We start from the raw sequence: 15784 nt of genomic DNA on the forward strand, positions 1-15784 counted from the left end.
AAATTTAATTAAAATTCAGCCACACTTTCTATTGCTAGAAGAGTGTGTGCAAGCCAGTAAAAGTGTTAAGGCAAAAGTAGATTTCACCAGAAAAAGACCACTGCTTTTGAGATGTTACAGTACTATAGTTCTTACTGATAGAAATCAGAGCTTCTACTTCACAAATTGCACGTGTGATGGGCAAGGAATGTGACACTGGGAGAGGTAATAAGCAAATAAAATATTGTTTTTCTCCCCCTCCCTTTTCTTTTCCTTATGTAATGGGAAGCCATTAAATAGAACAAAAACAAACATAGGAATCAAGGGAAATCTTTTATAAAGGAATCACTGCTGCATAATGTAATGGGGTTAACAAGGAAGAAGTTTGTTGAGCATTAAATAAGACTAGAGTAAGGAGTAATGGAAAGTCGTGTTGATGCAACATAATATGCACATATTCATATCTTAATACCTGCAAATTATTTTCCTTAGAGTTGCAAGAAGTACTTTTAAAGAAGTGCCATGACTGACTTTCTTTTTTTTTAAATGTGTCTTTGGACTTTTCATAACACAAAAGTGGAACACAAATCATAAAGAAGTTACAAGTAATGAAAGACATGATAAAAAATATGAAAATTGTGAAAATATATTTATACTTGTGAATAAAAGTTAAATTCATTTGATTTTCAGAACTGCTATGTGGGAAAAGGGTTAACAAGGAAACTTAGCAAACAAGTTACTAAAAGTTATAATTTCTTTTTTCAAATACAGGGTGTCCATAAAATAGAGCCCCAGATATAAACTTTAAAAGTGTCAGCTGTAAGAATTATAGAGTTCTGGTTCAAGATCACAGTTAAAAAGAAATTATAAATAGTTTTAGATAGGCACATGGGCAATTACTGGTTTGTTGTTTGTATACTTGCACCACCACATGTACCATATATGTAAAATGGCAACTGCTGAGTGTAAAGTGTTCTGTGTTCTGCTATTTGCTAAGAGTGAATCTGTAATTTCAGTTCAATGTGTGTTTCATTTGAAGTTTAACTGTAATCCCCCATATGGCAAAAGCACCTGCCAATGGTACAGTCAATTTGTATGTAAAGGGAAAAACACAGTATGACCCAAATTGTCTGAAGTGGTTGGTGATTATGTCAGATCATCGTACTTTAATAGTCCTAAGAAGTCTGTTTAGAAAGCAAATCATGAACTTCAGTTGCCAAAGATTACAGTGTGGAAGTTTTTAAGAAAATGATTACACATGCATCGATACCTGTTATGGTTGGTACATGCTGTAAAGACAAATGTCTATGTGTACATCATAACTTTGGAAGTGAAATGTTGCAGCAAGAAGATGAATTTCTTGATCATGTGCTTTTCAGTAATGGGGCAACTTTTCATCTAAGTGGGAAGGTATATACCCATATGTTCATATCTGGGGTTGGAACATCCTCATGAACTTGTACAGTATCAAAGAGATACCCCAGAATTAAACTTTTCTGCACTGTACCCTGACATCAAATAAGTGAAGCTACCATAAGACAAGTGGCTTGTCTTAATATTTTACAAGAATGGCTCTTTCCCCAATTAGAATGTGAACCTGAAAACTTTACTTAGCAGCAAGATGGAGCCCGTCCCCAACAGCATCTCTTTGTATCAGAGTGGCTGAACGTTGAAGAACCTTATTGTTGGATCGGTCATAATAATGGTCAATGTGACAGAACTGTTTTCCACTGACCTCCATGTTCACCTGATCTCACGATTTTTCCTTTTTGGACTTAATAAAAGGTTGTGTCTATGCTATCCCATTCCCTAATTATTTGCCATGGTTGAGAAACAAAATTGAAGAGCCTATTGCTTCCATTACTCCAGACTTGTTAATCAAAGTATGGAAATAATTGGATTTTCATTGAATGTGTGCTGTAAAACTAAAGGTGCACATATTTAATATTTGTAAGAAAAATTAGGTAGTTTACCTTCAGTCAAATGTATGATTTGTTGTAAATATTCTAAATTAAAATCCGTCAATCATAAAATCTGCCACAGTTGTAAAAAACTGTAGTGGATTTTATTATTGGTGATGAATATTAACAGTTGTAGATGTCCCATCAAGAGAAACCTAAATCAAACTGTTATAACATACCACAGAAATTGAGACATTATTTTACAGGCACGCTGTTTATGTGTAATGTACACTGTGTTGATCTTATAAGTATGTGATATGTTAACAATGTGAGAAAGTGGTACTTTTATCCAGATAGCTGGCTTTTTAGTTAGAGCAGCACCCATTTCACTACCCAAACATATCCCAGTCACTGACTCAGCTTCAATTCACCACAAGCTTCTTACCATTCCATTCAGCCTCTGTAGAGGCTGTTCCATCTTGCCTTAGGTCTATCACCTCCCAGATTTAAAGTAATGGACACTACATGGGAAAAGCAGGAATCCAAACTAAAGTCCTAGCCCAGCATGGCAGTTTTAACTTATCACTTGTAATCCACTCATTTATTTTTGACATTTGTACCAAAGTTTTTGCTAGTTATCTGGCAATGAGAAGACAATAAAAGACAAAATTTGTGTTGATACCAGGGATGGAATACACAACTGAGAAATTAGGCCATGCTGCAGTCTGTAGATAGTATTTAGCGGAATTAAAACTAATACAGGAACAAGAAAAGTAAAGAATGCTACCTCGCACTAGTTGAAAGATACATGTTGTTAGTATGGCATTTGTATTACACAGAACTTCATGTATCATATATCTGCTTTTCCTGTGGATTGCCCTTTACCTTGTATGCCTGTGAGGTTGAAAATTTTATGAGTCTAAACGTTATTATGGAATCACTTGTATCCTATTTCTGTTCAAGAGAAGAGGAGCTGGAGGTAAAGTTTGTAATATTTATTATCTTGCATGCTTAGTGAATATTTTTGAAGATAACTGACGGAATCTTCATTCGTAAAACCATTTGAAAAAAAACTAAGCATGGTTTCTTTTGTAGTACTACTGTGAACACTGCTGGGCTACAATCCACTCAAGACCAGGACGTGAATTCCACAAACCTCTAGTGAAGGAAGGAGCAGATAGACCGAGGGCTGTGCCGTTCCGCTGGTGTTAACGTTGGAGCGCCCTAGCTCTGTGTGTGACGAACGGCTCTGATGTGGCACCCACTTCACTTCACTGCACTAATTACTGGGCAAATACGGCAAATAGAAAAATTCTGTAGCAAGTGTGTTGTCGCGTCGCAGGAGACCACCGTCGTAACAACTGTAGGCTAGCTGTTTTCATCGCTGTTTATATATATATACATAGACATACAATTATATAGTAAAATATATATATATACATATACGGTATGTAACCACACATTCTTAAATATCTTTTTTAAAGAATGAGTCCTTCACAATGTAGCCCGATCGAACGGATTGTACATTGGACAACTTACTCTTTTTAATTACTCGCCAGTTTGCATGAGGCAAAAAAGAAAGAAATCCCTGTCGTGGCCACTGATAATGTCGATATAAAATGTACGTAGCAGGTGTAACAGTGTGATTTCTTAGTTTCTCTGCCAATATTCGTGCAGAATTTTTGTGAATTTTCAGGGTATTTGTAAATATGCATTGATAGTTCAATCAACTTTTGTATTTGTCGTACAAAGTGTGTACAGCCTGTTTAGAAAGCAAGCTTGCCCATCTCCTGGTCTATTTCCTGCTTTCCCTTATCCTTGTGATTTTCGTATATCCTGGTGTAAATAGTCACTGTAAAAATAATGTAGTATTCTTGTATTAATTTGTTTCATATTGAGAAGTGTACCTTTCATATTTATTTTTTAGGTCTCATTTTTGTACATAATGAATTTTTGCCACCAACAGACACTTACCATTAAAAGTCTCGTGTCACTATTTGTCAGTGGATGAAAGTCCTCGACTGACTTTTTTATACGTGTCCTAGGTATTGTACTACATACCTTACATATTGATTACAATATTTATGATGTATTTAAGAGAAGATATTGGCAGAGAAACTAATTTAACTTTTGTAGCTTTATCGTGCACACATTTTTAAACTACGTATATCGTCAGCTGATATACAAAATATATATTTAAATATACATATATATTATATATATATTTATCTTGGCTTTTTTGTCATCCAGTCACCTTTCAGAAATGCTACTTCATTTCAACAGTTTTAAAATTTTCTATTTATGAGCAAATTGATGGTAAAAGCTTAAAACCAAAAGCAGAGAAAATTCAGCGATCCAGTAAATGGTGTCACAGCCATTTTGAATGTGACGTGCATACATAATGCTATGTAGTAATTTGTATCCTTGGTAGATTTTATGGAAAATTATACAGAAAAATAGTCCATATTTTAGGTGTCATCCCATAGAAATGCTCAGGCTGTTCCTCCTCAGTGTATTGTAAATGTCATAGGTGTACCAACATCATGTATCATAGTATGGGTAACTCTTGCCAACTGTACCTTCTGTTTAAAGACTGGTATAGTGCACTTGAAGTGGGCCTACATTGATGGTCAGTGACATTATTTTATTCTGGCGTAGTTGCAGATATATGCCCGTGTGTAATTGCTCATTCACTGCTATATCTGGCCAATGTTTAGTCATCTAGTTGCCTTCAAACAGAGGGTGTGGATGCTACTTCACTTGCCAGGCACGGGTTACCATTTTATCCAACCTCTAACTCACTCGAGTAGAACCTCGATGTTTCCATGTTGTGTGTCTTACCTCAGTTCGTGGACAATGCAGGTAATTTCCGCATTGATTCATGAATGCTATGTGCATTTTTGCTCTGCATATGGAGAGCCAAATGTCAATAACTAATACCCTTATATGGAATGGGACTCACCCTTCTTTTTAATAATCCTTTGTTCAAATGTGTCAATCAAGCATTGTTTGGAAGGGCTTGTTTTGTATGGAAAAAATGTTAGTTGTAAAGGGCATTTTACATAAAGAATTGCCCATCTTCTCGTAATCTGTGTGATAAAAAGTGTAATAAGTCATGTAGGTACTTTGCACGAATGTAGTCTTTTTCCATAGATTTGTATTTTTGAGTGTTAAAGTTTTTTATACTGCTGTTGTTATCTTAGTTAAGGGTGTGATGTAAATGTGTGAGAAAGAAAATTTGGAGTGGCCCGGCAGGAAATGTATGACCCTTTTAGTTTTCTATTTTTCTTCGATTTTTAAAATTAGTCGTTCTCTGTGCAGGTGGAAGAGACGAACTGCTGGCATTAGATTGACCTCCCCGGGAGGAAAAAAAATAACCCATATCTATAGTCATTTCTTATCTTATGCCAGAGGAGGTCAAACCTCTGTGTTTTGTCTTTTCCTCTTAGCGCACCTCCTTATCTCGACGGAGAGACGAGTGCTTAAAGCAAGCAGAGGTAGTGTATATTCTCACTTTCCTTCTCGTGTTTACAACAATTGCACGTGATCTCCCCATACCAAAGAAAATGTGAAACATTAATGTAAAGATGCTCCTTCTTTCGTGAAACCCACTGCATTCTTCGTCGGGTGGATCGCTTTTCTATACAGATATTTTCCTTTTTTAATTTACATAGATAAAATATAAATATAAATTGATATGTTTTTCAATAGTTGTTGTCTAATGTAGTGCAAACTGCAACCTGTTTATGATACTTATTGTAGTCATGTACCAAAGTTTGGTGCACTTTATTCCAACACTGCATTGGGTTACGGTTGTTACTCTAATGCCCTTTTTCACCAGTTCTGACAAGATTTATAATTTCAAATCCAGCAAATTTCTGTGTAAATTTTAATTGTAGCACTTGTGCACATTGGGTTTGCCTGGTTAGTTCTCTAGTCATTTGTTGGGGTTAGTATTGGGGCAAGCTTTGGTCTTGGTGTAGAAACATACTGGTTCCTACCTTGGGAATATTGGTGACAGTAATTGACATAACCAACTACCATTTTGGTACAAATAATTATTCATTTTATATCACATTGTTTGTAAAAGATATATAACTTCCCCCTTTTGTACTGTTTATAATGCTTCAAATTCCAAGGGATTACGATAATTTTGCATAATGAAATATGAATGAATTTCTAAATACGTCTCTTGGAGTTTTAGGCTCATATGATAGCCCTGTTAGCTGTTGTAAAATTCGTTGTAGGTGTCAGGGAAGAAAAGTGTTAATTTTTTTATTGTTTGGTGCCATCAATTTGGGGTGTGGGAAGATGTACAGAGTTTTAGTTTTGTAAAAGAAAAGAGGCGTTTCAGCAAGCAATATTACCTTGCTTATTTTTAGATTTCTCAGTGACCTTTTTTAATACTGATTTTTAACTGTTAAATAGTTATATGTGTTTGAAATATTTATTCAGTTTATTGATTGAAAAGATTCTGTATTTTAACTTTTTTACTTTCCTAAACTAGTTATGTTGCTCTTCGTTTAATGAGTTTTATATTGTAGATGTAATTGTTTCTTTTTGTTTTTGTTTGAAATGCATATAAATGAAATGAACCTCATGATATGCATGGCAAGATGTGATCCTAGAGTTTATTTGTTGTTGTGACGACCATTAATAATTGCTGCTTAGCAGCCAATGTCTCCTTGGTCCATGGCAGTGTAATGCTGGGCTTTCCAAATTGAAAAGTGAGGCAAAGGGTTGGCAGGTAGGAAGAATATACATAATAGATTGGCTTCAAGTTTTATACTTGTTTTTATACTTGCATAAATAGAGTAATCCTACTTTGTCTGTGGCAATCTTTAAAATTGCAATGAGTACGCTTGGGACCCTTGAGGGAAGTTAGCCATTCACCCAACTCTTAAAGGAGAGAAAAATGGTCAGATGATAGGCTGGCCTAATATACTGTATCTTTTCTACAAATAGAATACCGCAATTTAAATATATAAAAAAAGAACAGTTGATGTTATGTGATAGTTGTATTTAATACAAAATCTACACGTGATTATTTTGTAGCCTTGGGTAACTTATTTAACATTTAGCACTATATTTAACTTTTTTAATAAGACTTCATAAAATTGTATAAAATATTCCAGTGTGATGATTCCATGTATTCTAATGTAATCAATCAATAACTTTTATAGGTTTGCCTCCTAATGGTAGGATATGCCTCAGCAGCACAAACACCAAAAGTACAGGTTTCTGTGTGAACATAGGAATATAATAACAGACATGCCACTAAATTAAGTAATAGTGTCATGGAGGTAAACAAAAATTTTAAACTATATAGCAAGTAGAATCTGGCGCATTATCAGCAGGTCTGACAGTTTGATTTTCTACCATCTTTCTTGTTAAACACAGAGGCTTTTTGGCACTCAAATGAGGATGCTTTATCAAAATGAGCATATAGTGATTGATTCATTATCCTGTTGTTAGTTTTAGAATTGTAACAAACTGGTTTGTGCTGTGTAAATGTATGCATCATGAACTCCTCCTGTAATAATACTAAGGTTGGATGTTACATGCTATATTTTGTGTTCCAAATTGGCTGTCTGGGTTATCATATGTTCAGTCTCAGTACGAATGCTGTCAGTTCTGTTTGTATAGCAATACATGTGGAATGTTAAATTACTGAGCACTTTCACAGTGAAAGGTGTGTTGTAGACAGGGTATGTCACCTTTTACATCTGAAACATGGAAATGAAATTTATGGTTGTAGGTAAAGAAATTGTAATGCTTTACTTGTTTATAAAGTCTACTTTTGGCCTTACAAAGTGCTACTGTGGAAGTGTATGAACTGTAGGAACTGGTCAGATAACAAAGGTGCTGAGTAGCTGCATGAAAATGGGATATATAATGTTAAAATTGTTTCCAAGTTACCTGATTAAATGGAAATTTCATTCAGTAAAAGGCATTAACATTATTGGATACTCAAAATTTTGTCCCATTTTCTTGTAGTTTAGAGAGAGGTTTGCATATCCTGTATGTACACAATTCCAATAGCATTTCATAATTCTGGATTATAAATGTGTATATCTATTTTCTTATCCAAACATAAAAGAGTTGTTGAAATACAGCTACAACAAAATTCAATTTTTGAGTAACAATTGTAAAGAACTGGACATTGAAAGAAAAAAAACCAGTCATGTAAATTTTTGTCCTTTCTATGTCCTGTACATGTTTTATCTAATGTATTAGTCGATACAGAGGTTATATTCATCCAAAACTACATGGTGCTTCATTTTTAGATTATGTATATTTTTTATTTTTTGTACATTTGAGAAGAAAAAATTGTTAATTTCACACATAACTCTTGATATAAAATAGTAATACTATGCATCTCATGAGCAGGAGAATATATAAAGACTTTTTTTAAGTTTCTTGTTACACTTAACCTCTAGTTATTACTACTGTGCAGTATTATTGTATACTGAATTATTCATACTATGTGAAATAGTCCTTTTCTGGGTATACGTGAAAATTTCTGTATGGTTTGCAGAGTATTACCCTGCAATGCCTCCACTATCCCCATCCTTTTCAGGCTGCAACAGGATATTACCTTCGTCCTAATGCTATTGGCATTGGATGTATACCCTAGACTTGTTGGAAAATTTGGAATATTTTGGTTGAAAGACGAGTGAAGTTTAGTGGCTGTTTTGCTGAGAGGAGAACAAACCACATATCTCCCCACAACAGCTTGTGATAGAGATCTCTTGTTGTACAGTAATAGATAATTATTTTGATTGTGATAACCCAAAGATCCCTACGCTAAGCTATTGAACTTTGTATGCAGAATAATGCAAATGACCACTATTCTCCATTATTATTGTCTAGTGCAATACTGTAAGAAATTCCCTCGGCAACATGTAAGTGTGTAATAAGTGACATACATCTTATGCAATTTGAATTCACTTTGTTAAGGTATTTGGTGGATTGTTACCATCTTCATAACTCGTGCTAGCTGCAAGAGCTAAAAGTGACTCCCAAAGCTGTCCATGTCCAACAAGCCAAGGGAATAATCTGTGGAAGACTTGCCCTGTGACATTAGGACAGTTGTGGCAATAGGATGGGAAAAGTACCCCTCAGTAAATCGAGAAATTCTGTAGATAAGCAGGGTTTTTAGTGGAATTAACTGAGTTTTGCAGCCCTTGCTGTGTTGACTGTAGAATCCCATTGCCCCTGAGGGTATCACCTAACTGTTCTAGTTCACTTTGCTAGGTAAACAGAAAAGCACTTGTTAGTATTCTGATATTAATATGGGGTACTTTGTGTGCATTTCATCCACTACCTACTACTATTTTTATGAATTTTTGTACATTTTTCTAATTTTTGTATGACGTACTCTGGGTGGCGGGAAGTGGCTGTTAATGCTAGCTCGCCGCTTGGGAACTCATTTGTTGCCTGCCCTTCGCTCACTGTTTGTTTGCACCAGGGACTCAAAAGAAAAAAATTACCATCAGCCACTTCCTGGTGCCTGGCATTGCTTATTTGTACCAGGGGAGTTTTTCCTAGTTATATTTGTTGGATATCAAACTTTTTATGTTTTATAAAATAATTATAAAAAAATGTGAACTGTGTTTATTTGATAAATATTGGTGTTAATTCTTCATGGCAAAGAGAGTTTTCATGGTGAATTCCCATTCCCCATCCGTTTCCTTCATTCCATCTTAAATTACATTTCTGTAAAATACACACTGAAGACCTGTTACACACACAGTTATTGAACAGATCTAAAGACTCTGTCTGCAGCTTACACGTGGTACTCAGTCTGTGAATTAAAAATTAAGACCCAAATTAGGACACATTTTTGTTCATGTATTATAGTACAAGACATCCTAGGTTGCAAGTAAAAAGATGCACAACATGGTCTTTACATTCAGTGTGCATCATATTAGATCAAGAAACCAAATATAATACTCATTTGTATCTTCAGAATTAGTGCACTATTGAACATGGTCTTGGTTCAGACCAGTTGAGGGAAAAAAAATCTTAAAGGAGAAAACATAAAAACAATGTTCTGGAAAGAGGACAGAAACTTGAGAGCCCTGGAAGACCCTAATGCTAACAAGGGGACCACTCGAAGCTCTCCTCACCAATTTGATTCCTATTGACAGGGTATGTAGAGTACAACTAAGACATCAGCATATCTAAATATAAAGAGGCGACTCTCGCCCATTTTCAAGAAAACTAAGATTAATAATTTTAGGCATGACTGTATACTTTGTTCGTCACTGCTATTCAACAATTCTGCAGCCGAGTCAGTAAGTGCTTATTTTTGTAAGCACGAGGTCTCTGCATTGAATCTTGATGCTTGTACCTTTCCTTTCATTCCCATGTAATTCTAACAACAGTTTTATTATGACTGTGTAAATTATCAATATTTAATGATTCACTTATCTACTTTAATAATCTTTATCCAGGAAAAATAGAAAAAAATTGTGAGGAGTTTTGAAATAAAATTAGTATAGTCATTATATTTATATTATTGTATCTACATTTGTTACAAGTATAATATATAACTTATGGGGCACTGAATGAATCCGGGTGATACTGACTTTAAAAACAAGAGAAACAGTAATTATTATTACTACATACAGCATGTGTAATGGCTTATAATACTAAGTGCTTACCCATTCAGCTGTAGAATCCTTGAATACTAATAATTATACAAAGTGTATAAGCATGCCTAAAATTTTAAAACTCAATTTTCTCAAAAATGGTTGAGAGTTGTGTCTTCCTTTTTAGATGTTTTATGTTCAAGTACTAGTCCTGCACTACACTCCCTGTCAATATGAATCAAATAGGTGAGGGGCAGTTTATATGGTCCCCTTGTAAGGTATGGAGACTTTGGTGTGTACATAGATTACTGTGTGTGGCAAGAACAGCAACAGAGAATAGTATTTTGAAGAGTGATATGCGACATATAAACATAACAGCTCTTGAACTACTGATCTTTTCCTGGAGGAAGTACACTCACACAAGGATGCCTGGGGAGAGAGAGAGAGAGAGAGAGAGTGTGTGTGTGTGTGTGTGTGTGTGTGTGTTTTACACTATATAGAGAGCAAGTGTAAGTTAAGTCTCTGTTCTATCGTGCTTGTACGTGTCACAAATCAACTAGCTACACTGAGTGGTCCACTTCTCTCTCTTTCAGAATGGCTCTGAGCGCTATGGGACTTATGAGGTCATCAGTCCTCTAGAACCTAGAACTACTTAAACCTAACTAACCTAAGGACATCACACATATCCATTCCCGAGGCAGGATTCGAACCTGCGACCGTAGCAGTCGTGCGGTTCCAGACTGTAGCGCCTAGAACCGCTCGGCCACCCCAGCCAGCCTCTCTCTTTCTCTCCCTCTCTTCATCCTGGTATTACCATTGTTGTGGTTCTTTGAAATAAAAATTTTATTTCTCAAAATCATATCCTTTGAAATCTACATTCTTTTTCAATGAGATCATCATGTTTATCAAGGGTTAGGATCTACAGCCTATTCAATATCTAACATTTTCTTGCTCTTCAGAGGTTTCGTTTTCCAGTAGGTCAGTATTTCCAACCTTTCACAAGGAGTGAGTTCTGCAACATTTGATTAGCTAATTCCAGTGATTTAAGTACCCATTTACATTCTCCATTAATCACTCTGTCTTTCTTCTTAAATTTCGTAGAATACAAGGCATTCCACCTTGCTCATCCCTTCAGAGGTTTTGTTAATTGTACTAAATATTCTGCTTTGGAAGCAATCATGTCCTTGTCTGATGAAAGTTTCTTCCTAATGAATGAAATTTTCAAGCTAAGAAACAGAAATAAAGTGACTTGAGACTAACATGACAGAATAATGTGAATCAGGAAACAATGTTGATCCCAACAGATTTTCTCAGTTTTGTCTGCTGGCGTGATGACTGGAGATTTCTCCTGATTAAGGTGCACTTTCATGTGGCCAATCACATTTTTAATAAACTGTTTTAAACAATCAAAAATGAAAAAAAAAACATTTTTCTGTCTTTGATGAACTCTCACAACTTTCTTACCAATGATTTTGATTACTGTTTTAACACTGAAATATAATGATGTTTCAAGTTTTTATACTGCATTGTTCAGCTGAGATGTCTGCATAGCAACTAGCTTGAGCACATTAATTTTGTATTCTTTCAGAACTATATCATGAAGGGTTTCCTGGGTGATGACCTCGTTAGAAGTGCACTTGTACCCTGTGCTTGTGTGCCTACTCATTGATTCAGAAGCAAATAGTCATAATACCACTGCAGACTTTGTGTAACCTTGATCATATTTTTCATGTGTTTCATAATAGTATGAAACTCATCTTCTGTGCAAAACTGACCATTTCAGCTAGCTGACAACCATAAACATGATGTCAAATCCATTTGCAACTCCTAACAGAGGTTTTACTAGAACCATCTACATCTACATCTTCATCTACATAGATACTCCCCAAGCCACCGACAGTGCGTGGCAGAGGGTGCCCTGTACCACCATTAGTTATTTCCTTTCCTGTTCCTCTCTCAAATAGAGTGAGGGTAAAACGACTATATATATATATGCCTTCATGTGAGCCCTAATTTCTCGTGTCTTTGTGGTCCTTACATGCAATGTATGTTGGTGGCAGTAGAATTGTACTGCGGTCAGCTTCAAATGCCGGATCTCCAAATTTGCTCAATAGTGTTTCTCGAAAAGAACATCACCTTCTCTCCAGGAATTCCCATTTGCGTTCCCAAAGCATCTCCATAACACTTAATGAGTTGTCCGAACCAAACGGTAACAAATCTAGCAGCTCACCTCTGAATTCCTTCAATGTCATGCCAGCGCCACTCGCACAATTTAATAAAATTTACCGGGGTCATTGTCATAGAATAAGGTACAGTAAGCTGGTGTGAATTCAATCAAGAACAACAGTTCTTTTTAAATGTCATCCATTTACCGTTGTGATATTGCAGTAAAATTTTGAAGTTTCAACTGTTCAACCTTGATGACCGTGTATTCAGTATTAATTTATTTTTAATCCATAACTGCACTTATCATTAAATTGATCAGTTTCACCTCGCAAAGTGGGGTGACTCCGATTACTAATTTACTTTGCATTTAAGAACAGGATCAGACTTCCAGTGTAGCAAATCCAATCACTATTTTGAATTGTAAAAAATATATTGGTGTATTTACAAGAATGTATTACATTTTGTAGCCAAAATAAGTTTTCATAGGTGTATTAAATTCCAACATTACTCTTATAAAAACACTTGCACCCAGGAAAGTTGACAAACAATTTCGGTAGTTTTATGACACTATCAACGTGAAAGATATTTCCTCAATATCATAATCTTCTATCCCTTCAAATATATATTTACCTCACCTTCGTTCTGGCAAAATTAAAAATTTGGGCTGTTTCTAACTCAATTGCATCCTCAGTTTCCAGAAAGACAAAGTAAACATTACCATCAAGAACTTACAGGGTGTTTCAAAAATGACCGGTATATTTGAAACGGCAATAAAAACTAAACGAGCAGCGATAGAAATACACCGTTTGTTGCAATATGCTTGGGACAACAGTACATTTTCAGGCAGACAAACTTTCGAAATTACAGTAGTTACAATTTTCAACAACAGATGGCGCTGCGGTCTGGGAAACTCTATAGTACGATATTTTCCACATATCCACCATGCGTAGCAATAATGTGGTGTAGTCTCTGAATGAAATTACCCGAAACCTTTGACAACGTGTCTGGCGGAATGGCTTCACATGCAGATGAGATGTACTGCTTCAGCTGTTCAATTGTTTCTGGATTCTGGCGGTACACCTGGTCTTTCAAGTGTCCCCACAGAAAGAAGTCACAGGGGTTCATGTCTGGCGAATAGGGAGGCCAATCCACGCCGCCTCCTGTATGTTTCGGATAGCCCAAAGCAATCACACGATCATCGAAATATTCATTCAGGAAATTAAAGAGGTCAGCCGTGCGATGTGACCGGGCACCATCTTGCATAAACCACGAGGTGTTCGCAGTGTCGTCTAAGGCAGTTTGTACCGCCACAAATTCACGAAGAATGTCCAGATAGCGTGATGCAGTAATCGTTTTGGATCTGAAAAATGGGCCAATGATTCCTTTGGAAGAAATGGCGGCCCAGACCAGTACTTTTTGAGGATGCAGGGACGATGGGACTGCAACATGGGGCTTTTCGGTTCCCCATATGCGCCAGTTCTGTTTATTGACGAAGCCGTCCAGGTAAAAATAAGCTTCGTCAGTAAACCAAATGCTGCCCACATGCATATCGCCGTCATCAATCCTGTGCACTATATCGTTAGCGAATGTCTCTCGTGCAGCAATGGTAGCGGCGCTGAGGGGTTGCCGCGTTTGAATTTTGTATGGATAGAGGTGTAAACTCTGGCGCATGAGACGATACGTGGACATTGGTGTCATTTGGACCGCAGCTGCAACACGGCGAACGGAAACCCGAGGCCGCTGTTGGATCACCTGCTGCACTAGCTGCGCGTTGCCCTCTGTGGTTGCCGTACGCGGTCGCCCTACCTTTCCAGCACGTTCATCTGTCACGTTCCCAGTCCATTGAAATTTTTAAAACAGATCCTTTATTGTATCGCTTTTCGGTCCTTTGGTTACATTAAACCTCCGTTGAAAACTTCGTCTTGTTGCAACAACACTGTGTTCTAGGCGGTGGAATTCCAACACCAGAAAAATCCTCTGTTCTAAGGAATAAACCATGTTGTCTACAGCACACTTGCACGTTGTGAACAGCACACGCTTACAGCAGAAAGACGACGTACAGAATGGCGCACCCACAGACTGCGTTGTCTTCTATATCTTTCACATCACTTGCAGCGCCATCTGTTGTTGAAAATTGTAACTACTGTAATTTCGAAAGTTTGTCCGCCTGAAAATGTACTGTTGTCCCAAGCATATTGCAACAAACGGTGTATTTCTATCGCTGCTCGTTTAGTTTTTATTGCCGTTTCAAATATACCGGTCATTTCTGAAACACCCTGTACTTTCTCAGAACTGTCATTTCATTAGAGGTGTTTCAGTTTTACCAGTAAAATATCTTAACCTTCTTTTCATAGTAAATGTCACTATGATGATATCATTTTTGTTGAATTGTTGGCCATCTTTGTCCTTCTCTGTTTCCATTTGTTCATTTGCATTTGACTCATGCTGTTCTACACGACTGTTAGGTGTTCTAGAGATAGAGTCAGTATCTCAAGATATGCCTCCCTGCTTTCAGCACTGTTATTATGACTTTTCTTTGAGGTACCTGACAACAGAACATTTGCGTGGACTTAATTATTTTTGTTTCATCAGAGAGAACCTATTTCAATTGCATTTCAAAGGCTGCAATCCAAGAAACTTCTGATGAGTCAGTGGCATATGCATCTGTTCCTTCTGAAATCTGTGAAATGACTTTATCGGGCAGAAAGGAAAACTTCCTGCTCTTCCGAACCCGGATTCAAACTTTACATTTAGAAGTGAAAGCTATCTTTGCAAAGGCTCATTTAAACAACCTAGGAAATCTGGAGTTTTCAATTAACACAATATTCTCCCTTTCTCAGTTATCTACCACATTTCTCCATGAAAGTTTTAGACATCTAGGAAAGGCCACACAAAGTGGCTGACACTAGTGAGCAGAGTTAGACGGTAGAAGCACAAACTGAATGTCATGTTCCTGGTACAGTTTAATCACATTAAGTGATAGATAGATTGACACCCATAATCACTTTCGGTCCATGTAAATGCCAAACAGAAAGAAAGACAATGTGGATAAAACACGATTCAAATATTGCTAGGTCAAATCATCACTTTGACTCCAATTATAAACTGGGCCAGTTACACCCCCTTGAGTCCAAGTACCTT

General features: G+C 36.5%; 1 protein-coding gene across 1 annotated transcript in view; it reads left to right on the top strand.

The window, feature by feature from the left end:
* The window catches only part of LOC126259157 (translational regulator orb2), a 468570-nt gene extending 464547 nt beyond the window's left edge, over window positions 1-4023 (top strand). Inside the window, exon 8 of the mRNA XM_049955702.1 lies at window positions 2976-4023. Within this exon, the coding sequence (XP_049811659.1) occupies window positions 2976-3092 (117 nt within the window). The 3' untranslated portion in view covers window positions 3093-4023. The remainder of the gene's footprint in view (window positions 1-2975) is intronic.
* Window positions 4024-15784: the final 11761 nt, after the last annotated feature.

Source organism: Schistocerca nitens, chromosome 5 (genome assembly GCF_023898315.1).
Source record: "Schistocerca nitens isolate TAMUIC-IGC-003100 chromosome 5, iqSchNite1.1, whole genome shotgun sequence".
In the NCBI taxonomy this organism is placed as follows: Eukaryota; Metazoa; Arthropoda; class Insecta; order Orthoptera; family Acrididae; genus Schistocerca; species Schistocerca nitens.